This window comes from Melospiza georgiana, chromosome 20 (genome assembly GCF_028018845.1).
Source record: "Melospiza georgiana isolate bMelGeo1 chromosome 20, bMelGeo1.pri, whole genome shotgun sequence".
In the NCBI taxonomy this organism is placed as follows: Eukaryota; Metazoa; Chordata; class Aves; order Passeriformes; family Passerellidae; genus Melospiza; species Melospiza georgiana.
The window spans coordinates 8,560,443-8,588,223 of NC_080449.1; the positions used below are offsets into that span (position 1 = coordinate 8,560,443).

The 27,781-nt window shown below is 47.3% G+C and overlaps 3 protein-coding genes across 11 annotated transcripts in view; 2 read left to right on the forward strand and 1 right to left on the reverse strand.

Annotated features, from left to right (window-relative positions):
* The window catches only part of PRRC2B (proline rich coiled-coil 2B), a 45,126-nt gene extending 39,122 nt beyond the window's left edge, over positions 1 to 6,004 (forward strand). For 6 of the 7 annotated variants that reach the window (XM_058037922.1, XM_058037926.1, XM_058037928.1 and 3 more), the window contains exons 29-32: positions 455 to 631; positions 1,305 to 1,396; positions 1,923 to 2,043; positions 2,407 to 6,004. In XM_058037922.1, coding sequence (XP_057893905.1) covers positions 455 to 631; positions 1,305 to 1,396; positions 1,923 to 2,043; positions 2,407 to 2,547 — 531 coding nt within the window. In that variant the 3' untranslated portion in view covers positions 2,548 to 6,004. The remainder of the gene's footprint in view (positions 1 to 454; positions 632 to 1,304; positions 1,397 to 1,922; positions 2,044 to 2,406) is intronic. The other variant, XM_058037929.1, reaches the window with a different exon arrangement.
* Positions 6,005 to 7,447: 1,443 nt separating this feature from the next.
* Positions 7,448 to 22,105, forward strand: POMT1 (protein O-mannosyltransferase 1). 3 transcript variants are annotated; one of them, XM_058037932.1, is made up of 21 exons: positions 7,448 to 7,491; positions 8,152 to 8,275; positions 8,890 to 9,033; positions 9,672 to 9,778; positions 10,405 to 10,455; positions 10,797 to 10,943; positions 12,203 to 12,314; positions 12,784 to 12,849; positions 12,960 to 13,053; positions 13,472 to 13,627; positions 14,175 to 14,305; positions 14,528 to 14,623; positions 15,968 to 16,060; positions 17,046 to 17,142; positions 17,231 to 17,323; positions 17,815 to 17,935; positions 18,166 to 18,263; positions 18,780 to 18,893; positions 19,370 to 19,496; positions 19,577 to 19,754; positions 19,970 to 22,105. In XM_058037932.1, the coding sequence occupies exons 3-21, from the start codon at positions 8,912 to 8,914 to the stop codon at positions 20,142 to 20,144; spliced, it is 2,178 nt and encodes a 725-aa protein (XP_057893915.1). In that variant the 5' UTR covers positions 7,448 to 7,491; positions 8,152 to 8,275; positions 8,890 to 8,911; the 3' UTR covers positions 20,145 to 22,105. The 3 variants fall into 3 exon arrangements, with proteins under 3 accessions (XP_057893915.1, XP_057893917.1, XP_057893916.1); XM_058037934.1 differs by lacking the exon at positions 10,405 to 10,455; XM_058037933.1 differs by lacking the exon at positions 7,448 to 7,491 and having other exon boundaries at positions 7,922 to 8,275.
* Positions 21,837 to 26,843, reverse strand: UCK1 (uridine-cytidine kinase 1). Its single transcript, XM_058037935.1, has 7 exons — positions 26,739 to 26,843; positions 26,381 to 26,540; positions 25,527 to 25,623; positions 25,287 to 25,429; positions 25,113 to 25,207; positions 23,978 to 24,026; positions 21,837 to 23,323 (listed from the first exon to the last, which is right to left on the reverse strand). Exons 1-7 carry the CDS (start codon positions 26,823 to 26,825, stop codon positions 23,136 to 23,138), a joined length of 819 nt encoding a protein of 272 aa, XP_057893918.1. The 5' UTR covers positions 26,826 to 26,843; the 3' UTR covers positions 21,837 to 23,135.
* Positions 26,844 to 27,781: the final 938 nt, after the last annotated feature.

Sequence of the window (27,781 nt, forward strand, 5' to 3'; positions counted from 1 at the left end):
CATGGAACTGAGGTCTCCATCGCTTTCTCTGGAGGTCCAGTCCTCAGAATGTTTTGGTGTAAGAGTGTAGGAGAATTTTCAAAGGTGAAAACAAAGCACCTGACACTGCACTGACACTGCCATTGTATGAAGGGAAAACAGACCCATGAAGTGACCATGAGGAAGACTGGAGAACTGGGCTGTAGGAATGGAGAACAGCCCCCATCCACGGGCAGTTAGGTTAACTTGATGGCATGTTAAAAACCCAGCTGATCAGAGTGTTGGCAGCACTGCCAGAACATCCATTTCAGTGTGAAAGTCCCTCTGTTGCAGTCATTTGCGTTTATTCCGCGCCAGACCGCGCTGTTTGGGAGCTTCCTTTTGGCAAGGCTGTGCTTTCAGGGTATTGGGAGGCAGCATGTCAAACACGAGACTATTACTGCCTTTAAGGTAACTACATGTCCTTGTCACACAGCTGACAATGCCTGTGCCTGGCTCCCAGCTGCCTCTGCCCCGCTACGGCTCTGGCCAGCAGCCCCTGCTTCTGCCACAGTCCATCCAGCTTCCCCAGGGGCAAAACCTGCCTGTAGGAGCTCCCCGAAGAATCCTCCCTCCTGGATCCCAGCCTTCTGTTCTTGCTGCCAGCAGGGAGGTAAGGATTAACTCCTGGTGCTGCTCATGGCATTCAGTAACCCCTCCTGCGTTGAAGTTTGACTCCTTGCTTTTTAAAGGGGAGAATGGCTTGTTTGGGATCCTTAAATATCCAAGCCAAGGATTGCTGTTAAAATGAAGGAACCCATTTCCCCTCATCTCCAAAGTGCAAGCCAGCAGTTTTCAGGTTTTTGCTGCTGGTCATCATTCTGTTTCCAGGGAGCCACATCCTGCCTTGATCCAGTTTGGAGTCTCCAGTTTTATTACATGTTTACACAGGTTTCCCCAGAGTGCTTGAGGGGTGGTGAGCTCCAGACACAGTTGGAATACTGCCCAGATATTTCACTCTGTTGTGAAGCTTGTCCATTTGAGTAGGTATATTAATGTCATGTCTGGTTTGATGGATTCATATCATAAGTTTGTCTTACTCTAGGGGAGAGAGAGCACAGCAGTTAACTTCCAGGTTCTGTATTTGCTTGTGCTGCTGGCTTGGTGCTTTAATACAAACAGATTATTTCACTTACAAGTCTCACTTCTTCACCTGGAAAATATTTCTTCGTTTAAATGGGCATGATGGGGAGAAGGGCAAACATTTGGCTTGAGTTTTTATATGAAGTAATGAGCGATTTGTGAATGCAAAGATGATACTCTCTCTCACTCATTTTCCTCTGTAGTCCTCCCAGATGGAAATGAAAGGGTTTCATTTCTCCGATGGTAAACAGAGCATGTCCTCCGGAGGGTCAGTCCCGTCCCCACACACGTACAGGTGAGACCTCCACGCAGCTCGGGCTCCTTAGGATGGGAGAGAAACGTGGTGCACCCATCATCCCTGCACGAGATCACCTGGCTTTTCATGTCTAGAACGTGCTCACCTCAGTCCAAGCACTTGTGTCTAAATGCATGGTCATGGCTTTCATCCTGGGTGTGGGCCAGTGTGTGTACCTGACCTGGTGCTTTGTGGGAAGTGCATGAAGTTCCTTGTTCACTGAATCTCAGAGACACGTTGTAATGGGTGTGTGCTTTTGTTCCTTGTGAAGATGGGAAATCTGAGGATCATTGAATAAATGTTTTTGGTCCTGAAGATGAGAGTGTTCATGTCTAGACACATCAGGTCATCGAGGCTTTTGCAAGACTAATTTATTGTTTTTTTTACTCCTAACCGACCCGTGTGTTGTCATTTAGACTGTGGAGCTCACTGATCTGCACAGCACAGACTCGTGCCCTGTCTATTGCTGCTTTGCTGTCTTTTTTTTTTTCTTTCACACATGAATAAGGCTCTCATTCCATTGTAGAATTTACTCCATGAATGTTGTCGACTCTTCGATTTCCAGGCCTAGCTCTGCCAGCCCCAGCGGGAAGCCGTCGGGACCAGCAGTGAGCATGGGCTCTGTGCAAGGACACTACGTCCAGCAGGTAGTGTACCTGAGTTCTTTGTACAGCCCAAAAATACCTCTCTGCTACACTGTTGTGCTTGTGCCTTGGGCTGCAGAGAAAAGGCAGAAAGGGCTGTGTAACTGAAGCTCCCTGTGGGAGTTGTTTTCCCTTGGGTAGGTGGGTGTTTTATTGAGTCCAGGAGTAATTCTGTGTGATTTGAAAGTCAGGAGAGATTAGTTATAAGTTACTTGCATTGCCAAATACACGAAACACTGAGATCCTTAAATGTGAGGTGTTACAGGAGCAAATTCAATGTCCTGCATGAATGATGGTCACAGTTTGCTTGTTCTGCCTGCCTAGAGGTGTCTGTCCTAGCTAATGCTTTGGTTTTTGTGTCACAAGGCAAAGCAGCGGGTGGATGATAACAAAGCCAGTCTGGGAGCAGTGAAGCTGCAGGAAACAGCCTCCACAAACCAGATGAAGCCAGTGCGCACAGGAGCGATCAAACCTCAGGCAGTCAAAGTGGAGGAGAGCAAGGCCTAGGAGCACCTGATGCCTGCCTGGTCCTGCTGCCTGAGAGGCACCACAGCTTAGACTGGACCCCACTGGATCTCCTGAAAATCTCACCAGATCTATCCCCACCCCACACTGACTGACTACAGCAACATCATTCAAGCCCCTCTCCCAACAAAGCAGTTTGAAACAGTGGATATGACATTGACCTGCTTGCTTTAAAACAAACCAATCATGTGACTTTTAAGTGGCTTTAGCCATTTTTTTTTTTTATTTTCCCCCCTCCCCGTGCCCCATCCACAGGTAGCTGTGATTGCTCACTTGGCAAAGCCTGTCCTTCTCCTTCCCTACTTCTGTCTCAGCAGAGTGGCAACTGGGGGAGAGGGGTTTAGTTTGAGGTTTTTCATTTTAAAGGCAGCTGAGGTTTTTACAAAAAAGCTGTATCTTTGTTTATAGCAGAACTTTTATATGTTCTCTCATTCCCCCCCTTCTTTCTGCTTTCCTCATTCCTTTCAGAAAAGAATTCCCTTCAGCTAAAATGGTGTTCTGACAAAACTCTGCTTAGTTTTGTATATGGTTCTGTGCTATGTTGAGAGTTCGAGTTTGTTTGGGTGTATTTCCCCAGATGATTTAGCCTTTCAGACTATTTGATTAAAAAACACAGGACAGATAGGACATCTGTTAATTTTTCAGTATTTTTGTTTTAAGCTAGAGGCAGTGCTTGCAGTAGGAGGAAATGTGTACTAAGGATATGTAGTACATCAGTGCATAAATCCTGAAACTTGCACCACTTCAACACAGCTTTGGGGTGCTTTGTGCACAACAAAATTTAGCATTTTCATTTTAAGGAAAAAAACTGAAACCACCAGATTTCTGTTGCAAGCTCATACAGGTCTAGGTGTTAAATTTTTCCTTTTTGTGCGTTTCGGATTTTTTTTAGTGACTGCAAAACACTCGCCAAAATGTAAATCATAGATTTACAAAGTGTAACGTTTGTTAGGAAGAAAAAAGTTCTCACAGCACATGGGTCAGAAGAGTTGGCTAGAGCCAACGGGTCTGTATGGACTACTTTTTGTAGTTGTGATGCTCTCTCATGCTCCCTGCCTTGGCTGCTCGAATTCTTCGTGTCTCCTGAGACTTGTCCTATATTGTGTTCACCCTCGGGGCTGCTCTCCTAAGCTTTGCTCTTTTCCCTGAGTCTTGCTTTCTATTCCTCTATTCCATGGCCTTTTGTAAAATTTGCATAGAGATACATTGGTAAGGGAGCCCCTCTGCAAGGCACACTTGGAACCTCCTGGTTTGGGTTGGAAGCTCATGGTTCCCGAGGCAGATTGGAAAAATCCTTCTCCTCTCCTTCCCCAGGTGAACAGCAAAGGGTTCTTTACTCTGATGCAGTTGCATATAGTGTGTGTACAGCATCGTCACCTCACCACTCCTCTCCAGTATTTGATGATCTACACAAGGAAGATCCCAGTGGGAGAGGTTGGGTTTTATTTCTTTGGCTGTTTGGTTTTGGTTTATGTGAGTGTGCGTGTGTGTGTGTGTGTGTGTTACGTAGATTTTTTTTTAGGACGGACCTAAAAGTTCCTGAAAGGACTTGGGAGTCTTTCACCTGATGGTAGTCTAAAGTAAAAACTACTTTCAGCTAACTTGGTTTGTGTTGTTTAGCTCTTTCAAAATGTAAAGTAGGCTGGTCACTCTGAAGTGAGGGACAGAACCGTTTTTGGAGATGGTGGCTTGCTCACGGGCTGTGTGTCAGCCTCTGCTGGGTGGCAGAAAGTCATTTGGTGGTGGTTCCAAAGAAGATATTTTGAACAAAGAATGTATTGGGGAAGGGATCTGAAAGGTGTTCTTGTTTCTTTGTTTGCTTTTCCCCCCCCTCCCTCTGCCCTTTCTGGAAAAAGATCCTTTGTAACTTTCTAAGGATGCATTTGAAGTTTTAAGCTAGGCATAAATATGATTTTTATACAGTAGCTTTAAAGAGCTTAGAAACCTAAACTAACTTAGGCATAGTAATGTCCCCTCTCCATAGGTGTCCCCATGGAACATGGCAGAGAACCCGAAGGGAAAGGGATAGGATGGTACTTTAAGAAAAAATAAGAGCTCTTTTTTTCTTAGGTTTTATGGATTTTAATTTCAGAGCAGAGTGTGCCAGCATCTCTCTAGCATCCTCCTTAAAGTACAGGGTTTGAGATTTAGTGACAAATACTTCCCCAACCTTCAGGCATCTCCCAGATCTGCATCCTCATCTGCTAGTCCTGCTCCCAGTGTTTTCCAAAGATTGCACCTCCAGTAAGTCATCCCACCCTTGTTTCTGTTTTCTCCCTTGAAATACCATTAACAGCAGAATTGTTTGTTTGGGATTTTTTTTTATTATCCTTCTGCCCAGCTGGCCCTAGCTAATACAAGCCCAGAATCTAACTAATGGCTAAAGAGACTTACCTGAGCCCTTCTCATCTCTTCCCTACTCTAGACACACTACTTCAGCTTTACAAAGACACTAACCTCCTTCCTCCCACCTGTGTGACTTCAAAATGGTCAAACGTGTGGGAGAAACTGGGTTATTGCAAGATCCAAGTTACTGCAGTCCCTCTGGTGTACATGCCATCAGAACTACAAAACTTCCTGTTGAAAAAGGTCACCCTTGTTTCTCTTTTAATCCCTCCATTCCTTCCCCCAACAGAATAAAACACTAGAATTTATTTATACGTATTTGATGTTGTAGGTCTAGGTGAAAAAGTAATTGTTTCACTGCTCTATTTATATATTATGTCTGAATTATTCTGTGCAGGAAAGGCCAAGAAATGCATGTGAGCTTCATTCCATTTCTCAACTTTGCGTGACTGTCAGCTGCAGTTGGCAAGACTCTCTCTCACTTAGTGGAGTTTTGTGTGATGGAAAGCAGTTTTAGAGCCCAAATTTCTACGGTGCAATATCCTTCTCTGGCATATATTTTTGCTTGTTTGTTTGTTTGTTTGTTTGTTTAAAGCTAGTCCAAGGTTAGTGCAGTTTGTGGTGCTCTGGAGTTCAAAAGGAAAAGCCTCTGATCCTCAAAGGAGCAGAAAAGCCAAGGGAGCTGGAATGGTGATAAAAATCCAGCATGGAGAGGAGGATGGAGATGCACAGAATGGATCAGTACAGTTACAGAAGGTCCTTCTGCTTGCTGTCTGCACTGTTGAAGAGTTGATTTATTGCTGATTTACTCATTTGTGAGTTGCTTTTGCTTTGACTGGAAGTCAGCTACCAAATCTGCTGGGAAAGGTGCAGGGTGCAGTGGGAGGGAAAGGTGGAGCCCCTTTGCAGCAGGAATGTTGAGAGGCTGAGTGCTGCTCTTGTTCAGCAGAGGGTCTGAAGCTCCTGTGTGATCAGTGCCCTGCCATGGCCAGCAGCTCCAGTCCGTGCTGCTGCCCTCACCCCTTTTGCTGCAGCTCTTCATTTAAAAACGAATCAACGTTCAAGTCTGGAAATTAAAAAAAATGAATAAAAAGGCACTCCAGCATATTTTAAAAGACAAGCAGCACAGTCACCAGTGGCACAGGTCTTGCTGTTGATGTCCCATAGCTTGCTCCTGGCTGTGCCAGCACCTCTGGATGTGTTTGCTGCCCCTTGCACTCCCGTGTGTGGTGTTCACTCAGAGCCACTCACTCCATCCACACCTTCCTGGCAGGAATGCTGCAAAGCCACAAGCTGCCCCGTGCTTGCTGTGTATTTAGAGATAAGTATTCCAAATGAGCTGAGTGTTTTTGCTGTCTCTCACCTCTTGGCTACACCAGTCACGTTGCAGCCAGCACCCCTGCATGCCAGGACCTCCTTCTGTTGCATTTTCTTAACCCTCCCTTTTGCTCCAGGCTGGTTAAGCACAGGTTAATTCCTTGTAGCACTGGTTATTTTTTTATTCAGCAACCCAGTTTCTTCATAAGAAAGTTGCATTTATGAATAAAATTTAATTTACAACAACCACCAGCGTGCTTAGTTGTGGCACATGGACAGAAAAGTTGCGTTTTGCCGAAAAAAGAGACAGTAGAGTCCAGCTATTTTTGTTGTTTATTTGAATCCAAAGACCACCAGGTTTTCCAGTGGCCATAGACACTCCCTTGGGTTTAGTGGCTTGTTCTGGCTGCTCCAGATGTCCTTGACTGTCCCCAGGAATCACAGCTGCAGCAGTGAGGCGCTCACCCCTTAGCATGTCTTAGGCATTGTCCTTAGCTGGAATCCTCCCTCTGGTTCTGTAGGAATTGCATTTGTTGTTTCTCAAGGGGATGCTGTCCTCTTTAAAGCTTTTAACTTCATGACCTGTATAGTAAATTTTTTTTGGCCTTTCCTCTCTTTGTCTTTTCATGTAGACCAGATATTTGAAAGGGCAGACGATGGATAATTGTGTAACGTGCAACCTGTTTATATTTTTTGGAAACTTTAACTTGGACCGGAATTCGAATCACGGAATCACCAGGCCAGTTGCGGCACACTCTTTATTGCCCTTCTCCTCGTTTCAGTACCTATTGTTTCTCCTTTCAAATATGTGATTGTATTAGCTCTTTCCATATGAAAGAATTCTCCTTATTTAAATAAAAAAAAAATTAAAAAAAATAAAGCAGATTATGCTTTTCTCAAATTCCCCAGTCCCTTGTCTGGTTCTTTTAGTTAATAATAATAAAAAAAAAACAAATCCAAAACAAAAAAAAAAACCAAAAAAAAACACCCAAACAAAACACCCACCCGCCCAAAAAAAAAATTTGAAAAAGAACAATAACCAAAAAAAGGCAACAAAAAAAAAAAAAAAGGAACAAGCTAAACACACAGCACACAAGCCCCAGCGGCCGGGTCGGTGATTATGACCGTGATGCTCGCGGGTCCCTCACAGCCGCCATGTCTGGGAGGCCGGGCCTGCTCCCACATGCGGCGTTGCCATGGCAACACTTCCTGGTTCCGCCCCGTGCGGATGCGTGCGTCTGACGTCATATCCGGTATCGGCAGGTAGGGGCGGGTGGAGCGCGGCGCGCGGGAAGGCCACGCCCCCGGCGCCGTGTGGGGCCGTGTGGGGCCGTGTGGGGCCGTGTGGGGCCGGGGGTCCCGGTTCTGATCCCGATCCCGGTTCTGGGCTTGGTCCCGGTCTTAATCCTGATCCTGCTCACGATCCCCGTCTTGCTCGATCCCAGTCCTAGTCCCGATCCTAATTCCGGTCCGAGTGCTGGTTCCGGCCGTGCTCCCGGTGCCGCTGGTCACTCGCTCCCTTCACTCCCGTAGAGCTGAGGGGAGTGGGCGAGGCCCTGGCGGGGCTGGGGTTGGTGCTCCTCTGCCCCCCAAAAACGCCTAAGAGGGGATCGAGGGCTGGATCCAGGGTGGGTGGTGGCGCTCGGTGTCTCTCTGAGGGCCACCTGAAGGGTCAGAGATGCCACCCGAGAGCCTAAAGGGGGCACAGGGCGGGGTGGGGGGCGCTTGCCCTGCTGCCCCCTCATGAGGGGTGCGGAGGTTTGAGTGCTGCTCACCTGCCCTGGGCCCCGCTGTACCGCAGCGCCTCCATCAGGGGCTCCCGGGCTCGCAGGGCATGCGAGGGGGTGACAGAGCCCGGGTGGGGGCACAGCTCTGCCCTGGTTCCTGCAAACCTGAGCTCCACGCAGCGCTTGTGTTCTGTAGGTACAGAGAAACCAGGCCAGTGGCACGGCTCTGGATGCTGGTGATGTGCTCACATCTCGCTTTGTTCTCCCCTGATCAAAGCCTCGCTGATGGATTTGTTCTGGTAACTTTCCGTTGTGTTGAGGTGAGGAGGCACGGCACGGATTCTCTGCTATTTTCTGACCCGGCTTTTAGCACTTCTGCTTAAACAGCACCTGTACCTGTGCTCCAGTAACAGCACCAGTAATCAGCTTTCTAATGCAGAGGGCGTTTGGGGGATTTGCTCCTCCCTTCCCCAATCCCAAAGAAATACCTCCATTTGTAAGGAAGTAATTTATTTGAGTTTTTTTTTTTTTTTTTTTTAAGCTACCTGGGCTCTAAATAGCTCAGTTAGTGAGGTCATCTGGTGCCTGAGCACATGGGTTGTCCATAGTAGCATCAGAATCTGGGCTGTGAGGTTTGCTTTGCTCAAAGCAGAATACAGGCTGGAGAATGAAGCTGCTGTGTTTCTGCAGAACCAGTGTAAGAATAAACAAGGTTTCTAGCTTACTACTGCAGGCAGAAGCAGGGCAGATGAAAAGTGTGTCAGTTCAGTAACTTTATTTTTACAGCTAGTCCTGTAGGTAGAATAGAAACACAAAAACATGAAAAGCAAGAGAATTTTGGGAATTTAATTCCCATGAGCTGCCTGTAGCAGAAATCAGGCTTGATGCTTTCTGTGAGCCAAAGGGTGACTGCTGTTCTCTTCTGCTCTCCAAGGTTCAGACAAACCTCTGACAGGATGCTGGGATTTCTGAAGGAGCCAGTTGTGGTCACTGCAAAGATCAACGTGAGCCTTGTGGCACTGACTGTGATGGGATTGATGAGTCGTCTCTGGGGGCTCTGCTATCCACGGGCTGTGGTGTGAGTAATGAGTTTCTTTTATTCCTGAATGACACAGACTTGTTTTTCAGACATTTGTGAGCAAGAATGCAGGAGCAGAAGAGCACAGCCTGACTGATGTCAACCTCTGTAAATCATAGAAACACAAAATCCCAGACTGGTTTGGGTTGGAAGGGATCTTAAAGCTCATCTTATTCTGCCCCCTGCCGTGGACAGGGACACCTTCCACTATCCCAGGTGCTCCAGCCTGGCCTTGGGCACTTCCAGGGATCCAGGGGCAGCCACAACTTCTCTGGGCACCCTGTGCCAGGGCCTGCCCACCCTCACAGGGAAGAATTCTTTCCTAAAATTCATCTCAACCCACTGTCTGTCAGGGTGAAGCCATTCCCGCTTGTGCTGCCATCCAGGCTCTTACAGTCTCAGCCCATCTTTCCTGTAGGCTCCCTTCAGGCACCACAAAGCCACAATTAGGCCTTCTCCTTTCCAGGCTGAACAATGCCAATACAGTGATAATCTTTCCCTAATTAAAATCCCTGAGGAAAGCCTCAGTGCTTCCTTGCATTCTTAGCTCTCTACCAACAAACTGATGTTTGCTTTCTGAGTATCCCTGCAGGATCATTGCTGTTAGATTTGACACTTTTCTGCCTCTGGTGTTTCAGTTTTGATGAAGTTTATTACGGCCAGTTTGTTTCCCTCTACATGAAGAGGATCTTCTTTGTGGATGACAGTGGCCCACCCTTTGGCCACATGCTGCTGGCCTTGGGAGGTAGGGTCTCCTGGGACTGGGGAGTGCCTGTTGCTTGTTGCTGTGGAAGAGAGAGGTGCTGGTTAGAAATGATAGAAATGAATCATTAAATCCACTTTGAGGAGAAAGCACAAAGCAAATGAGAGCCTGATGCAGAGAGAATTGAGTTTTCCTTTATTTAGGATTGTTAGGGGGCTGTTGCATGAATAAAGGAGGGATGATGAAGCCATGTATCCATCACCTCACTTTATCCAATCCTCTCTCTTGGATTTTTTCCATCACCTCTCTTTATCCAATGCTTTGTACAGTGACCAGAATCCAATCCTTTGGATAAAGAGAAAAGTCAGATGAGAACTGCTAGTGCAAGAAATAGCCTCAGTTCCTTTCTGTACAACATCAAAGTGTCTGTATGGGAGGGAGGGATTAAATATACATCTGACTTTGTCACTGAGAATCCCTTGTTCCCAATTTATAGTCTTTGTGCCTTTGTACAAGTATTGCTGCAGACAGAACAGTATCAAAGAGGACCCTTTTGGGAAAGAGGGCCTTCATGCAAGGAGAAGCTGTGTGTTTGGGAAATGGTTCCCAATTTAGCACCAGGTTTTATATGTGCTTTGAGGCTGGAAATTCTCTTGTTTGTGTTGTAGGTTACTTAGGAGGATTTGATGGAAACTTCCTATGGAACAGGATTGGAGCTGGTGAGAGTTGTTTTTAACTGTGTCATTCTTTAGAGAAAAGAAGCAGAATTTCAGCAACTGACAGATTCCTTTTGCTTGTCTAGTGGAAATAACACTTTCCCACCACCTTCACTTGTCTTTTTAAACAAGTCTTCTGCAGGTCTCTAGCACAAGTTAAAAGCACTGTGAACTCATAGCACAGGCTTTCTAAATCAGCTAAAACATTTAAGCAACACAAGGTGGACAAATCAGTGCAAATAGGAGTTAGATTTCTCTAACAATCAAGAAATTCTGTGTTGGTCTGTCCTCTCTGCATTGTGTCTCCAGCTTGGTGGATCACTGGTTCCTGTGTTGTGTTTCAGAGTACAGCATCAATGTTCCTGTGTGGTCCCTGCGACTCCTGCCAGCCCTGGCTGGTGCTCTCTGTGTGCCTTTGGCCTACCAGATTTTGGCTGAACTGCATTTCTCCCACTGTGCTGCACTTGGAGCTGCTCTTCTGATTCTCTTAGGTGAGATTGTTCAACTGAGCCCTGTTCTTCATACATGGGGAGAAGAGTTCCTTTTCCCCTTAGGAATGTTTAGGGTTATGTCACTACAGGACACAAAAGAACACAAGCTCACACTGCTGTTCTCAAGGTGAAGAAAAAAGAGAAGTTTATTTTCTGGCTCTAACATTTATAGTTTTCTAAAAGTGACAGCGGATTGGAGGGTGACAGTGACGCCTCTCCAATGACACTGGTCAAACTAACAGTCTATCAACTCTTTCCTCTTCCATAAAGGAATGCAAACCAATGAGTTATTTACAGAAAGTGTGTGAGAAAGTTCACTACAAGAATGTCAACATAAGAAAACTTAGAAAATTTTAAAAAACCAAAGTAATAGGGTGGAGTAGCACCTCCCCAGGAAATATGAGCAACAGATCAGCCCTGGCCTGTGCCAGTCTGTGCTGAGCCTCCCTGGTCTCCTCCATCCTCACAGCCCTGCAGCAGGCTGCCCTTCTGGGCTTTATAAAAGTTATTTTCAATATTAACCAAAGCAGGCAGCCTTAGCAGCCTCACAGGAAACCACATTTCTTGTATTCAAGGAGGCCTGAACTCCCTTCCTCAGAGGTTTACAGGGTGAGTTACAACATTCTGGCATTTAACAGCAGGACAACTCAACTCAGAGTCAGAGCTCATCAGATTTCTTCAAATCCAAACTGCAGCAAACCAGCCTGTGTCCTTAGCACTGTGGTTTGACACTGTTCTGGTGTGTACAACTAGCTGGTTTTGTTTTCTCTGAGGGGCTGCTGGCAGCTGCCTCAAAGGGAAAAAGCCTCTCAGCAGCTCTTTAGCAGCCTGATAAGAGAAACCTCCCCTACCCACCAGCTTCGCTGATTCTGGCTCATTGCAGCTCCCTTTCCTGCAGATCTGTTGTGGTGCTCATTGCTTGCTGTGCTTGCTGCCTGGACTCTGCTTTGAGAAGCACCTCTGCATTTCCCAGCACTGATTTTCTTTGCTTTGTAGGAAGTGCAGCAGCTTTATCAGCCTCCTGATAGACTTCACTGCTTGCCCACCTCTTTGTCTTGGAAGCAGTTATGTCCATGTAATTTGCTCCTGCTGGAAAGTTTTTGTCCCTCTAAACCCAGCACTTGCCCATTACAGCCAGCAGGAGCTGTCTGTCCCTAAAAAGGAAGGTCCTTTTGTTGAATAACAGTGTGATTGTCTGAGGTAGCACTTGCCTGTAGACAAGTTTATCTATTTTTGTGTCTGTCTCTCTTTTCCAACAGAAAACTCTCTGATCACTCAATCAAGGTTCATGCTTCTGGAATCAATATTGATTTTTTTTATCCTGCTTGCAGTTTTGTCCTACCTGAAGTTCTACAATTTGCAAAAGCACAGGTAAAGCTGGATTGTCTCCCACATGGAGATATTGTCATGGTGACTTTTTTTGGCACAAACTGTGTTTTTCTATGCCTCTTAACCATTCTGAAACTCACTTCACCTGTCTGTAAAATCCAATGCTTCACCCTCTCATATGGCTGCCCCAGAATTTTTCTATTGAGCAGTGTTAAGGACTGCTTTTACTGCTTGCAGGGTTGTCTTTTTTAATTTTAAAATAGAAATAAAATCTCTTGGGAGCATTTCTTTGCCTACCCAGATTTTTTTACTGGAAGGTTTCCTTCTGTGCACAGAAACACTGATGATAACAGGTCACTTAATTCTCCTTTGTGAGTGTTTACAGGCACTGAATTTAGAGATATTTGTCTCTTTTGTTCTCTGATCCTTGCAGAGGATGAACTAATCCTTAATAAAGTAAAATTATTGTTAAATTGAGCCTAGCAAGTGATTTAATACATTTATCTTTAAGTTCCTTCTCTGGAAGCTGGTGGTTTTGGCTCCTGCTGACTGGAGTAGCCTGTTCTTGTGCAGTTGGGTAAGTGATGGTGTCTTACCTGGACTTTAATGCCTGCTGTTGAAGAGAATGTTAGAATATTTAGGTAATTGTGTGGTTTTTTAACCATGTTCATTTTTATGCACTTTCAGAGTGAAATATATGGGCCTGTTTACCTATATGCTGCTCTTGGCCACTGCAGGACTCCACTTCTGGCACATGATAGGAGACCAGAACTTGTCAAATGTATGTAGCACAGCATGCAAAATATATTATTTGTCACTTTTCATTGCAGAAGCCTTTGAAGCCCACAGATAACAGTGCAGTCTGTAGCTGGCTTTTGTCTAAAATTCCTTGTCTGGAAACCCTCCTGTCATAGCACAGCTCCCAGCTCAGTTGCTGGGGAAGATGGAATTAAGTTTAACAAAAATATGTGTGTGTGAGTGTCTTTTCTGCTGTTTTCCATGTCTTGGTGATGTGTGACTCAGAACATGCACTTGTCTCACACACTCCTGCCAGCTCCACTTCAAATCCTTGTCCACAAAGTCACAGCTGAATGAGAGCAGTGGGGAAAACTTAGAAAAGACAAACAAATAAAGTTAAGTGCTCTGGAATTTTTTTATATCTAGAGCATGAAAGAAGTGAGCTTTCTCTGTTTTTCCAGGTTTCCTTGCTGTGCCATTTTCTGGCCCGGGGTCTGGCCCTCATCATCATCCCCATGGGGCTCTACCTCTCCTTCTTCTACGTTCACTTGGCTTTGCTCTATCGCTCTGGGCCTCACGACCAGATCATGACAAGTGCTTTCCAAGCCAGCTTAGAGGTAAAGGAAATGTGGTCTTGAACTGATTTATTAGAGACAAGAGGGGAGAATGTTCACTATTAGTTTAATCCTGTTCCTTTGATCCTGCAGATTTTGCCCCTTTTATGTCATTGAACTATTTTGCTGCTGTAGTACTGCTTTAAGGTGAAGCAATAATGACTGAAATCTAATAACAGATGAAAACCTTTTCCCAGTGAAGCAAGAAAAATATATTCACTCTTCTGCTGAAGGTTTGTCCCTTCCTGCAGGAAACTCCACAGAAGTAGATACAGTACTGGACTCTCACATGGTGACATACTATAGGATTATGTCTTTTAGAACGTGGCTTTGGGGATATTTCCTGAGACCTTGTAGTTTTTTAGGTGTCGGTGTATTTAATATCTATTGAGTATGGTGCTGCAAGACTTGATTTTAGTAGATAAAACCAAATGAGAAGACACTGTGTGAAGATACTGCTGTGTTGAACTGGGATGTGATTCAATGGAATTTAAACAGCCTCTGGGTTTTTTCTTCTCCTTTGTACTTCCCCTGTCCTTGCCCTTCTCAGGGTGGGCTGGCTCGAATCACCCAGGGTCAGCCCTTAGAGGTGGCCTATGGCTCCCAGATCACCCTGAGGAACGTGCTGGGCAAGCCCATGCAGTGCTGGCTCCACTCCCACACCAACACTTACCCCATCAGGTGAGGAGTCTGCCTGGGTCTCTGTGGGGAGGGTCAGCTCTGCTTCTCCACCTGCCAGTCCAACTGTAGCAGTTTGGGTGCTGGCAGTGTTTTCACTGATCCTTCAGAGTCCCTGTGCTCTTAGGGATGATCAGTGATGTGGTGCTGGTTTGTGCTGCTAGCACTGGTGAGCACAGAGCTGTGCCTTTACATCTCTGGGGGGTTTTGTTACTCCCTGTGCAGGTATGAGAATGGCAGAGGGAGTTCCCATCAGCAGCAGGTGACCTGCTATCCCTTCAAGGATGTCAACAACTGGTGGATTGTCAAAGATCCTGGAATGTGAGTATGCAAGAGATTTAAATTCAACCTATATGCTTCAAAACCCAACCAGGGCTTGGATTGGATTGGACATAACTCTTCTCTGTTTATGGGTGCAGAAGCCTGGTGTGATCTGAGCAAGTGATTGCAGCTCTTTGCACAATCCTTCTCAATGTAGTAAAAACATTACTGAGGACTCTAAAATCCTGTCTGAACTGCTCCTGGCAGAACATGGGCTGTGCTGTGCACAATTGGGACTTGAAAGACTCACAAGTCCACTGGAGATTCTTCAGGTGTTTTGCATGAAAGGGAAGCTCTGCTTTTTGAAGTGTGAGCCATGGTGTTAGAGTGTCTTGATGAGTTTTATCAAACTTGAATAAGTCTCAGAAAAGAGTAGAAAACACTTTTGAAAAATGAGTAGTTCTTTGTACTAGTACTTTGTACTAGCAGTGTGGAATGAGCTGTGAGATCTGCCATGTAGGAAGGATTCCAAGTGGTGCGTGTACCTGGGGCCTGGTTTGTGCTGAAGAGTTTTGCCATTGTCACTGTCAGTGCAGAGCAGGACTCACTGTCCTTGTTTTGTCAGTAAAAGCCTTTGAGTGACATAATTCCATACTGATCAAAAAGTTGCTTTGTAGGTTTGTTATGTTGTTCTAAGAACTGTAGAAAGAGTCCTATCAGAAGGACTGTGTGCCATTAAAAGTCATATCCACGTTGGGAAAGTTTGTCCGTGGTGCAAACCTTTCAAGTAGGGACTCTAACAGAACCACAGACCCCAAATATATTAAAATTCTTCAAACTCAGAGGACTCCTATGAGCATTGGAGGATGTGAAGTTCTTCTATGGAACAGTAAAATATAGGCAGCAGTTCAGTGAATTGCAGTTCCCCCTTGCCATGGCCCTGTCCAGAGGCCAGGTGAGAGTTTATATGGTGTTAAAGCCATTGATCTCTCCTATAATTCTGCCAAAGTGACACCTGCTGTCGTGCAGCACCCATCAGACTCAGTGAAGCACTCAGTGATTCACACGAGCCACCAAACAGCTGTGTGACAGTAATAACCTTAATTCACTCCTGACTTACCTGGATTCAGAGCACTGACCTAATGCCTGGAGTGTCAGTATCCCATTACTGATCCTCTGACTCATTCTGCCCTTAACTCACCTTTCCCTTGATGAGCTTTGCTTCCATTCTGGTACGACCTATATATATTGCTTTAATTTCTCATTTTCTTACCCAAATTTCTGTCCCCACCTGCCGCTTCTTGACCTAACAACTTGGTCATGACAAGGTTGTGGTCTATATAAAGATGTTTGTAATTGAACCATTTCCAGTTTAACCATTTGCTGTTGGGTGTCTCTCCCCAGGCAGCAGCTGGTGGTGAGTAACCCCCTCCGGCCCGTCAGGCACGGGCACATCGTGCAGCTCGTCCATGGCATCACAACTCGCTACCTCAACACGTGAGTCCTTTCCTCCTGCTCTGCTCTGCCCTGCCAAGCCTGCTGCCTCATTCTGCTGGCTTGGCTCTCAGAATAACCACTCAGTGACCTTGCATTCAGATATGCCACAAACTGCCTGTTATTTGTGGATTTTTACACCAGTGTGCCTTGGAGGGACCTCGTGTGGTTAGTGCCGTATGCCATCCCTGTGGCCCAGAGCAAGGATGCTGTGTGCTTATTTATTTTTTCTGATTGACTTGGCAGTGGGATTTGATCCTAATCACAAACTTCTTAATAGTTGCTTACTGCTTCTGTTCTTCCCTACTAGTGGCCTTTAGAGGAGTTCATAGTTGTTCACATTTCATGGTAGTTCTGCAAATTCCTAAATAGAGTCCCCTCTGTCAGTCTTCATCCTCACCCTTTCATTGCCCCCACTCTGGACAGGTGCAGGAATTCAGCATTTTGTGTGACTTTACCCAAATCCAAGTGCACTGACTTTGATGGCATGCTCCTACCTGAAGGATGTGTTAGCAGGATGTGCTGGAGAACCTGGTGTGCTGTGGCTGTTTGCCAGAGATTCCTTCCTGTTTTGAAAGCCTGCAGTATGAAGTTGCCTCCTGAGTGCTTCCCAAAGGGCATCTGTGTGTACTTGAATATCACTCAGATTAGGAAGGGGGTTGTTCTGAGCTTGGGTTTTTGCTATGTCCCTTCCAAATCTAATTTGTTCATTATTGGAAACCCCAGTGAACAGCGTCTCTGTTTGTCACAATCAGTGCTTGTTCTTCAGCCTGGCATCACAGGCATCTGCATTGGCTTCCTCTGAGCCTGTTCCTGGCAGCTCTTGCTTGTGGGGAATGCTCTCTCTCAGAGTAAACAGTGCTATCCCAATAAATGAGTTACTTTTTGCTTTATTACTGAATCCAGTCTAAGCCAATTCCATATGGGTTTGCTTTTTACATGTATTTGGGAAATGGTAATAGAGGACCTTCCTTTATTTGTCTTCTAGGCATGATGTTGCTGCTCCTCTTAGCCCTCACTCCCAAGAAGTTTCCTGCTATATTGATTATAACATCTCCATGCCAGCACAGAACCTCTGGAGAGTGGTGAGTGGTCAGAGGGAGGGGAGGAGCTGATCATGCTCCAGCAGAAACAGCTGAGACAACGTGGATCAAAATCATCTTTCTGTTGTAGGAAATTGTAAATCGTGAGTCTGACACGGACGTGTGGAAGACAATTCTGTCAGAAGTGAGGTTTGTTCACGTGAACACCTCTGCAGTGCTAAAGGCAAGTGAGTTATGTTTATTTGCCTGTAGCTTTTGCTTCATGCAGTTCTTGTACTCTCAAAAACTCTGCTCCAAAATAGCTACACCACTATAACGAATAACCAAGTAAGTAAATTAAAAAGGAAATAATTGCTCAGTGTGACAAAAGAGCATGTTTTGGGTTGTCACACTGGTACTCCATCCCTCTCTTATCAAAGGTGTCCTGCTTCTCCAGAGGCTGTGACCACTCTACACTCAGCTTCTTACAAACTGATGCTGTGTCTATGTGCCTGTGAGAGCAGCTGGAATAATTAAGGATCTTTTTCTTCACAAAGTTTGGCAGAATCACTGATTTTATGGCTGTAGCATTTATTGAGATATTTTTTTTATGGTGACCATATTTTCTAGCAGTCCCTTGCTGTCATCCAGTGCTCAAGCAGAATTTCTTCCATCCTGCAGTTCAGATTGGTAGAACTTTCAGTTTACAAGTTCACCGTTGTCCTTCTCTTTTAGCTCAGTGGAGCATCTCTGCCTGAGTGGGGATACCGGCAGCTGGAGGTGGTGGGAGAGAAGCTGTCCAAAGGCTACCACCAGAGCATGCTGTGGAATGTGGAAGAGCACAGATATGGCAAAAGTATGTCTCAGCCATGTTCCTGCAGCAGGTTTCACTTCATGGTGGTGGGAAGGTGGTACTGTGTGTGTTCGTTCTACCACGGTGTCAGAATCCTTACAAAGTCCCTTCAGGTGCTGTTGCAGTTGGGTGATGTATTGGAGAAGGGCTCCTGGGAGAGTGAGGAGCCTGTGTGCTCTCTCCCCTTTCTGCCTGTTATGTGGTTATTTCTGAGCTTTGCTGTTTTCTTCCAGGCCAAGAGCAAAAAGAGAGGGAAGTGGAACTTCACTCCCCCACACAGATGGACATCAGTAAAAACCTCAGTTTCATGGCAAAATTCACAGAATTGCAGGTGAGTGTCTTGTTATCCCCTTCATTTTTCCTTCTGCTGCAGAGCAGGAACCTCGGCATTTCTGCAGACTCTGAGCCTGAGAATTCATTGTTTAATCCTTGCTGATAGTTTGGCTTCATCACTGTAAAAAAATGTTTCTGAATGCACTTATAAGGGCATTAAAGACCTGGGCTGTCCAGTAATGAATACCCAAGTGATTGTGTAACAAAAAAGGGGGAGGAAAATTGGTTGGGCACCCAGAAGCTGCCTGAAACTGAACTGTAATATGTGGTAAGTGCAGTGAGTAGTGTTGATGCCCCTTACTATATTTGTAGAAATCCATTAAGGAAAGTGCATTATTTAATAACAAAATTTTAAAATTGTATTGATCAGTATCCGTATGAAATATGTAAAATATTTCTCCACTCCCAGCTTAGGAACTTAACATCTTACATCTGGAGCTGTTCACCCATGCCTGCTGTCCCACCTGTTGTTCCAATGCTGAATCCTTCTGCTTACCTTTTTTTTTTTTCCTAGTGGAAAATACTGACATTAAAAAATGAAGACACAGAACATAAGTACAGCTCCTCTGCCCTGGACTGGATCACCATGGACACCAATATTGCCTACTGGCTCCACCCCACCTCGGGGGTAAGTACAAGAGGCAGAAGTAGCTGTGAAGCTTTTGAGAAAGCAGAACAGCTCAGATGTGAGCCCCAGGAGCAGGAGTCAGAGCAGGGCTGCAGCTCAGAGCCAAGGACTTTCCCTGTATTAATTCCATGAGGGGTGTGTTATTTGTTTTAGCATGAGATACAGGTTTGACAGTAGTTGCTTTTAATTAAATCATGTTTGCTTGTACCTTTTTTTAAAAGGTAAATTGCAGTTTAATAGTTTCCATTATTGATTTCATTTAGAAGATGAGTTCATCTCCAATAGCATCCTTTAAATGCTTTCCATTACACAAGAGTCCTAAAGCAGCAAAGTTTATCAACCAGCTTTGTTCCAGGTTACTAGGCAGGCTTATTCTGGAGCTTAATTTAGCAAGTTTGTGTAGGTAATATTTAAACTTACCTAAAAGAACCACAGCATGTTCCTGCTTCTGGCATAGACCCTCATGTATCCTGCAGGCCCAGATCCACCTCCTTGGGAATGTTGCCACCTGGGCTTCAGCTAATGCTGCTGCTCTGCTGTACCTGTGTCTGTCCCTGTGGTACTTGCTGCGGCGGAGGAGGAGGATCTACGACATCCCTGAAGGTCTGCCTGCACTGTGTGTGTGTCCAGGTGGAGCCTTGTGCCTTGCTCTGCTCTCAGGTGCCATCTCCTGTCTCCTGCAGATGCCTGGCAGCTCTGGATGGCAGCAGGAGGCATCTGTGGTGGAGGCTGGGCTGTGAATTACCTGCCTTTCTTCCTGATGGAGAAAACACTTTTCCTGTACCACTACCTGCCTGCTGTCACATTCCAGATTCTCCTGATTCCTGTGGTACTGCAGCATCTCAGTGATCATCTCTGCAGGTATTTGGCTCAGCAGAATAGTTCTCTTGAACAGGACTGGCACAGCTCTTTCTCCAGGGCTGTTGCAGGGAATGTAGTGATTTTCCAGCAGTGATTTTTCCAGCAGTGGCCAAACTCTGTCATTTGCCTTTAGGGAAGCCAGGCACAGATCTTTTGGATGAAGTGTTTGGCCAGCCTTGATGTAACCTGAGTGCTCTTTCCCTGTCTGATCCCAGATCTGTGCTGCTCAAGAGCATGTTCAGTGCCCTGGTTGTGGCCTGGTTCTCCTGGGTGTACTTTGTGTACTGCACCTTCAGCCCCCTGACCTACGGGCAGCCCGCGCTGGCGCCCGCGGAGCTCAGGGCCCTGCGCTGGAAGGACACCTGGAACATCCTGATCAGAAAGCAGTGACCACTCCAGCCTGGCTGCAGCAAGGGAAACACTTGTGCAAAGCCAAGAATTTATTGTTAGTATCATGGAAATCTTAACAGTCACTTCAGGTATTTGGTAGTAGTCCTGATCTAATGATTACAGGAGGAAATAAAGGAATGCTGTTACAGAAAAAGGCTCAGCAGTAATACAGCTGTTCTGAGCACAGTTGCCAGTTTCTGCCCTTCTTACATTCACCCCTCACTGCCCCTCAGGGTGTGAAGGTTGCTGCCTTCAGTCAACAGCATCCCAGCTCCTTTGCTGGGCAGAGCTGCAAGAATTTCTTCTCTTTCCTGGAAATACTGTGGTGGTTTCTTCCTTCTGGCACTACATTGCACTTAGGGCCATTTCATGTGTTTCCTATCACTGTGGTCTGCAATCCCATTATATGCTTACTATAAATGGACTCTTTCCAACACATCCGACACTTTTTTCTGTTTTCTTTGTTATGCCTGAAACCTGGGTTTTCCCTCTCCAAAGCTGTTCATCTTTAACAATCAGTAACTGGCCCTGCAGCCTTACAGCATCATTCCATGACTCCACTCCTCAACAATGCATTATTTGCCCCCAACTTCCAATGCTCTGCTATCATTTCTATTTATGTAAACACAGCATTAAGCTACATTTATAAATAGTTCGTTCTGCATAGAATAATGACTTGTTACTATTATCTATTTATAATCATCTGACATAAGCATCACTTTTAAGAAGATAAGCAAAATAAAAAGACATTAAAAGATTGCTGTTACAGCTAAAGAAGGCTTCAGGCAAGCCAGGAATTGAGCCAAAGCTGGAATAATCCTTTGGCCATGTGGCACTGATGTGAGGCCTGAGGCCTGTTACCAGCAGTGCCAGTATTGCCATTACACCTCAGATCCCATGGGAAAGGGAACTCTGGGCAGGGTAGGACTGATCCTGCTGACAAGGAAACCTGCTCCAGCTTGTGCACATGGGTTCAGGGTGAAAACACTGAAACCCAGCCCGTGGCCAGGCCTGCACCAGCACAGAATTCACAGAGGTGAAGGTGAAGCACTGGGGACTCAGTGGGGAATTTGTCACGGCTCTGCCCCGGTGTCTGAGCAAGGCTGTAGTACCTGGGCCACATTCCATTGCTGTATTTCCATGTGGCTGCAGCAGCAGGTCCTGCAGGGCAGCACAAAGCTGCCAGAGCAGCATTCCCACACCCCAGGGGCTGTGCAGTTCCTCACTGCTCTAAAAAATTCTATTCAAGGCTCCCCCACCCTTGAGGAAGGTATGTTCCAACACCACAGTCATTCAGAGCAGGTTTTTGCTCCTACTGCAATCAGCCCTGAGAGCTAATGCTTCAGGGCAGTAGCTCATGCTCTAAGTCTGTCACCCTGAGCTAGACAGCAGCCAGCAGGAAATGCTCTGCCTTCTCCTGGGCACTGCACAAGTACCACTGAACTGTCACTGAGACACCAACCCTCCACCCCTTCCCAAGGCTGAAAATACTATAGGGATGGAAGTGCAGACTCATTGCTTAAGTTTGGGTTTTTTCTCTAAATTTTCAGCCAGAACAGAACCAAAAGTAACAATTCTGAGTTAAGGGGAGAAAGAACTGTTGAGTATAAAAGCCCCTCCAGCAGTGTTCCTTTCTGTGCCTTTTTGCTGGCAGTGTGAATGTACCAGAATTACCTTTTATAAAAATGGTCATTTCTGATCACTGTTCATTTATTTATTAGCCAAAGTAACACACCCACAACCAACACAGCCAAACCCTGCTTTTAGAAAATTACCAAATATGAAAAAGTTCCTCTTAGTAACATTTCCCTCCCACCCTCATTCTCAAAATTACACCTTAAGTCCAGACTCAAGAACAGTATCACAAGGACATTTTCAAAGGTCCAACCAGCACTTCATTGCAGTTTTTCCCAAACAGACTCTTCATGCTGCTGCAGTATCACTTATCTGGGGTAAACTACAGAAACTGGGATATCACTGTTTGTACTTCTTGTCTGCTCTTTTTAGAAAGCCAGACATTCTTGAGTTGAAGCTGCTGGAGTGCAAGGCAAGTGCTCTGACCCTGTCTGAGGGTGTCCAGGCAGCTGCCAGTGCCAGCAGGAGGAGGGTCCTGCAGTTCCCAGTTTCCCCCTTGCTGACCTCACCAGCATCTCTGGAAGTGACGGATTCTGCCCAGCAGAATTTGCAACCAGCAGTACAGAAATGCACTAAAAGACACTAATACTGACAAGGTCAGGGTTCTGTTTCCATGAGCAACTCAATCCAGTTGGAGCTCACACATTCAGTAACTGTGGTAAAGCACACTGGGTACAAAAAATAACCAAACAGTGTTGCAAGATTCAGGAGCTTGGAAAGGAATAAATTAGGAATCATTAGAACCACTAAACTTCTTGGGCCTGTCCCCTGGTGAACTGCAAGTTCCCATTTGTCCCAGTCAGTCTCTGTCTCACCCCTATCTCAAGGGAGAGGTGCCTCTACAGGCCAGGAGGTGGCCAGCAGCAGAGCACGGCCACAACTCAAGGTGCCAACAAGGTGGAGAAGAGTCAGAGCCTGTTAAAATTAACAGCATGTGAGCTAGTCTTGGATAGAGAGAAAAACACCCAAGAGGCAGCAGATTTTCCTGCTACAGATGACCATCATCAGGGAAATGGGGTATCTTGCTAGTCACCTGATAGTGCTTAATTCTCAGGGGAATCTTCAGCATTAGATCTCATTGTGAAAATTTAAAAAAAGGCAAGTAACACTGCCTTTAACCAGTTCATCACCAAGTAACAACTCCAGACATCTCAGAGAGAACAGGGAAGGGTTTGAGGGAAGCAGGATGGAAGGCCAACCCCTTCCTCTCCCCTCTGCGAGAAGATTCCCACCAGGATCCCCTCCGCTGCTAGGACGACTTAAGGGGCACTTCACCAACCATTCCGTGGAAATCCTTTGCCAAAGTTGTCTTCAGTGTTGGTGTGGAGCAGAGGCAAAGCCTGGGGCCGTGCCGGGCTAGTGCGGGCGGCTGCTGGACTCGAGGTGGGAGCGCTTGCCGGCCGCCAGCACGGCGGCGCTCTCGGCCTGCTCCGGGAACGGCCGCTTGTACGTCCGGCCGTGCCCGTTCAGCGCCCCCCGCTGCCACTTGCAGATGTCCCCGTTCAGGATGTCCTGAATGTGCTGCACGATCAGGTTTATGGCAACTGCAGAGAGGAACGGGGAATAGAGGACGTCAAGGCTCTCCTGGATGAGTTAGCTAAAAAATGTGGAGCATCCAGTCCTGCTCAAGTTTTAACAAGCCCTTAAATGAAACTCTGCCTGCTGTCTGCACTGAGGTCAGACCTCAACAGGTCACTTTTGCAGCCCTCCACAGGCTGAGCAGCTGGGCTTTCTGATCAGGCTGAGCAGCTCCCTCCCCTCCAGCAAAACCCCATCCTCAGGAGCAGGCACTGCAGGCAGCAGGGTGCCCCCTGCTTATTCCCAACCCCAAAGGTGTCTCCCCAAGGAAATGAGGGAACCCCTTCCTCAGGAGCAGGCACTCCTCCTGCTCCATTTCCAACCCCAAAGGTGTCTCCCCAGGGAAATGAGGGAACCCCTTCCTCAGGAGCAGGCACTCCTCCTGCTCCATTTCCAACCCCAAAGGTGTCTCCCCAGGGAAATGAGGGAACCCCATCCTCAAGAGCAGGCACTCAAGGCAGCAGGGTGCCTCCTGCTCCATTCTCAACCCCAAAGGTGTCTCCCCAAGGAAATGAGGGAACCCCATCCTCAAGAGCAGGCATTCAAGGCAGCAGGATGCCTCCTGCTCCATTCCCAACCCCAATGGTCTCTCCCCAGGGAAATGAGGGAATCCCTTTTACCCATGTTGTCAACGCCTCTGGGGATGATCACATCTGCATACTTCTTTGTCTGCAAAACAGAAACAGTGGTGGAGGAGGCTGTTGATGGGAGAAGTCAGCTTCATTCCAGGAAGAAGCAAGCAGAAAACTGGGCAAAGATGGAAGTGCTCCAGGGTTGTAAGTTAAAGCTCTCTCTCATGGTGACAACCTAAATAAATTCCAATATCACACTGGGAAATGTGCACTGGATTTAAGTTCAGGGATTCTTCTTACTGTCCCTTTGCAGAGAATAACCAGGTAGAAAGAGCAGGTCAGGTGTGGAGTCCTCTGCTTTTACCCATTTGAGCTGCCTTCAAACAGTGCCCATGTCAGGCAAGGTCTGTTTGCCCAGAGCTGGTTTTAATCAGCATTTCGCAAGGCATTGTAAATCTCTGCTGAGAGCCAAGGTATCCAATGTGCATGTGAAATTCCTGCCTGCCTCTGATAACGTTTTATTGATCTTTGCCACCACAGCACTCCTGCTTTTTCTTCCTCCCCACAGCTCAAAAAAGCCGACAAATTCAGCATTTCTAATGAGTAGTTTTAGAATCCCAGAATTCCTTTGATCTAGGGCAAGAGGCGCCTGAGTTAGCCTTTTCCAATTTATTTAATCCACATATTACTGGATTTTGTTCTCATAGGGTTTTTTACAAATTAATTTGATTATTTTAGTACCTAAATTGGCCTCACACTACATGGTGTAGCAAGCAGAGCTAGAATGGTCTGCACCAGGTTTTCACCAGTGTTCCCTCTGAGAAATGCTGCTGGAAACCAAGCTTTTCTTTCTTCCTACAAGACTTAAGAATAAACTGAGAGTGGGAGTCTTTCATTCAGAGAGACCCATACTTAAATAGCCCCAGCAGCCAGCAGTGAGAAAACCTGCTTGAGGCATTTCCATGGTGCTCTGCCAGCAGAAGGGACCATTTCAGTTCCTTAACAACCAGCCTGAAATGGTTGAAGACATGAGGCAGAGAGGAGAACGTGGGATTTGTGAAATACAAATACCAAAAGCCACCACTGCTGCCCCTACAGCAGCTAATTCCCAAACAACCCTGCTCCTCTAGCCCTCCCCAAAAAAAGAAGACCCCACAAATGAAATTAGTGAGAGGCTTCGTACCGGCAAGCAGAACTCCTCAAAGGCAGGCTTGACAAACGTGGTGTACTGGGTGAGGATCTGCTCCAGGTCCCTCCCACGCTTCATATCTCGCAGAACTGGGAAAGGGAGATAAAAGCCCTGACTGTTGTCCCATGGTGGGGACGGATAAGGAGCAGGGGCACGGCAGGGCTTTACCTCTGCGGGACAGCCGGACATCAGAGTCTGTGTCCACAAAGAGCCGCAGGTGGAACATGTCCCGAATGTCCTGGCTGTAGAACACCAGGATCCCCTCAAAGAGGACAACATCAGCAGGATACACCACCGTGGTCTCTGCCAGCCTGCCGGGAGGAACACCCAGAGCTGTTAAACAGGCTCTGTGCCCAGGCTGGGGACATCCCCACACTACCCAGGACCTCAGGCAAAGGCAGGGCCTACCGAGAATGTGTCACGAAGTCGTACGTTGGTACCTCAACCGTTTTGCCCTCAACAATGTTCTTCAGGGTTGAATGCATCAATTCGTTATCGAAGGCATCTGCGGGAGGAAAGTTCAAAGAGAAGGACTTTCAGATGCTGTTGTATCAAATGATCTGCTCAGATTTTTCCAGACCCAATAGAAAAACCCTCTGCCTGGTATTTCACCATAAAAAAGGAACTTGCAGCTTATTCTTTCCTACCACTAGCACCACAGCACTCTGTGCCCAAGTGACAATGGCTGTGTTTGGTTTCAGAGATAAGGAAGAGACAGTTTGCTGTTCACAAGCAACTACAACACGATGAAATTAAGAGCTCAAAGGTAAAGCCGGTCATTTTATAATTTTATCAACCCGCTTAGTAATTGCGCAATCTTTTGCGACTTTGTTCATCTGTTAATCAAGGGCCAATTGGAAAACCCCAGGCATCCTTCATGGTTTCCATTACCCACCCAACAGGCACCAGACTCCAGCCAAGGGCAGCTCCCTGTCCCGCCTACAATCCACAGCACTCCCCCGGGCAAGGGGAGCAGCTGTTTGCGTGGACAAGAAGTAACAGGAAAGGATTTGGGGAATGCTGTGGTTCATTAGGGAGCCTCTCACGAGCATGAGTGGAGCAGGCAGCAGGCTGGCATGCTCAGCACCTCTGCACGGCTCCAGAACAACGGGCACACGGGAAGGACAAATGGATGTTCTGCTGGGGGAAAGCACATTTCTGTTCTCCAACACTTCCCATTTCCTACGGGGACTTCCCGTGAGACCCAGCTGCGCTCCGAGCACGGACCGAGCCCTGCTGGGGTCGGGCCGGTGGGGGCTCACCCGGGTGGTCGAAGTTGTACTGCCCCTTGAGGGCCTTGGCCTGCTGCTCGGCCGTCAGCACCTTGTAGAAGCTGTCCTGGCTGAGGATCAGCACCTTGCGCTGCCGCTGCTCCACCTCGTTCTGCCCCAGCAGCTCCATGATCTTCTCGCACACTGTGGACTGAGCGGGACGGGGGGCTCAGCCGGGACGGGGGGACCCCGACCCCCAGCCCGCCCTCAGCCCGGGGCGCAGCCCGGGACCGCCACCGGCGATGCCCCTGCGGGCGCCGCGCAGGTCCCGCGCCGCGCGGGCTGCCGGGGGCGAGCCCCAGCACGGTCCCGGCACGGTCCCGGCAGGGCCCCGGCACGGCGGGCTCACCTTGCCGCTGGCGGTGCCGCCGCTGACGCCGATGAGGAAGGGCTTGGGGTGCGGCCGCTCCGCGTCCGGGCCGCCGGCGGACGCCATGGCGGGATGGACGGCGGGGGGCGGGGCCGGAGGTGGAGAGGGGCGGGGGCGGGGCCTGGCTGAGGGCGTGGTCGTGAGGGGGCGTGGCCTCGTGCAGTGAGCGCAGCCGGCCTCAGCGCCGGGGCCGGAGCACCGGCACGGACACACGGACAGATGGACAGCCGGACGGCTCTGCCCTGCTACAGACAACGCTGTCTTATCCTGACACTTGCGTGAGCGTGTGTGTGAGCGTGTGTCTGTCCCCGGCTGTGTGTTTGACACCTGTACCCATGGGCATGTGTACATCTGTTCCGTGTATTTTACACCTGTTCCCTGTGTGTTTTACACCTGTAAGCATGTGCATGTGTACACCTGTTCCGTGTGTGTTTGACACCTGTACCCACGTGCATGTGTACCTGAGTCCCCCGAGTCTTACACCTGTATCCATGTGTGTTTTACACCTGTTCCCCTGTGTTTTACACTTGTTCCCGTGTGTGTTTTACACCTGTTCCCATGTGTTGTACCCCTGGTCCTGAGTGCAGGTGTGTGCAGAGCGCTGTACACAGGAACTGTGAAGAAACACCTGAAGGTCCAACACAGAGACACCAGGATGCATAAACACACATATGGGTAAGACACCTACACACAGTGTGTGCACACACATCCTGTGCGTGGGTGCGATAGAGATAGCCACACACACATGCTAAACATTAATAGCTATAGCTACAATATGCAGGATTTTATATACATTTTGTGTATAAATAGAGCCGGGACACACACCACATTCTACATGTAAATACAATATTCTAAAATAAAACCAAATCATATGTTTAAACACGAACAAATTGAAGCTTCTTGACTGCCCGGCGCCCATCACGGGTTCCATGGGCCGGCCGGACCCGGACCCGCTGTCCAGCCCCGTTTGCCTGCCCGGTTCCCGGTCCCTGCGCACCCCGAGCCGCCGGTGCTGCGGGCCG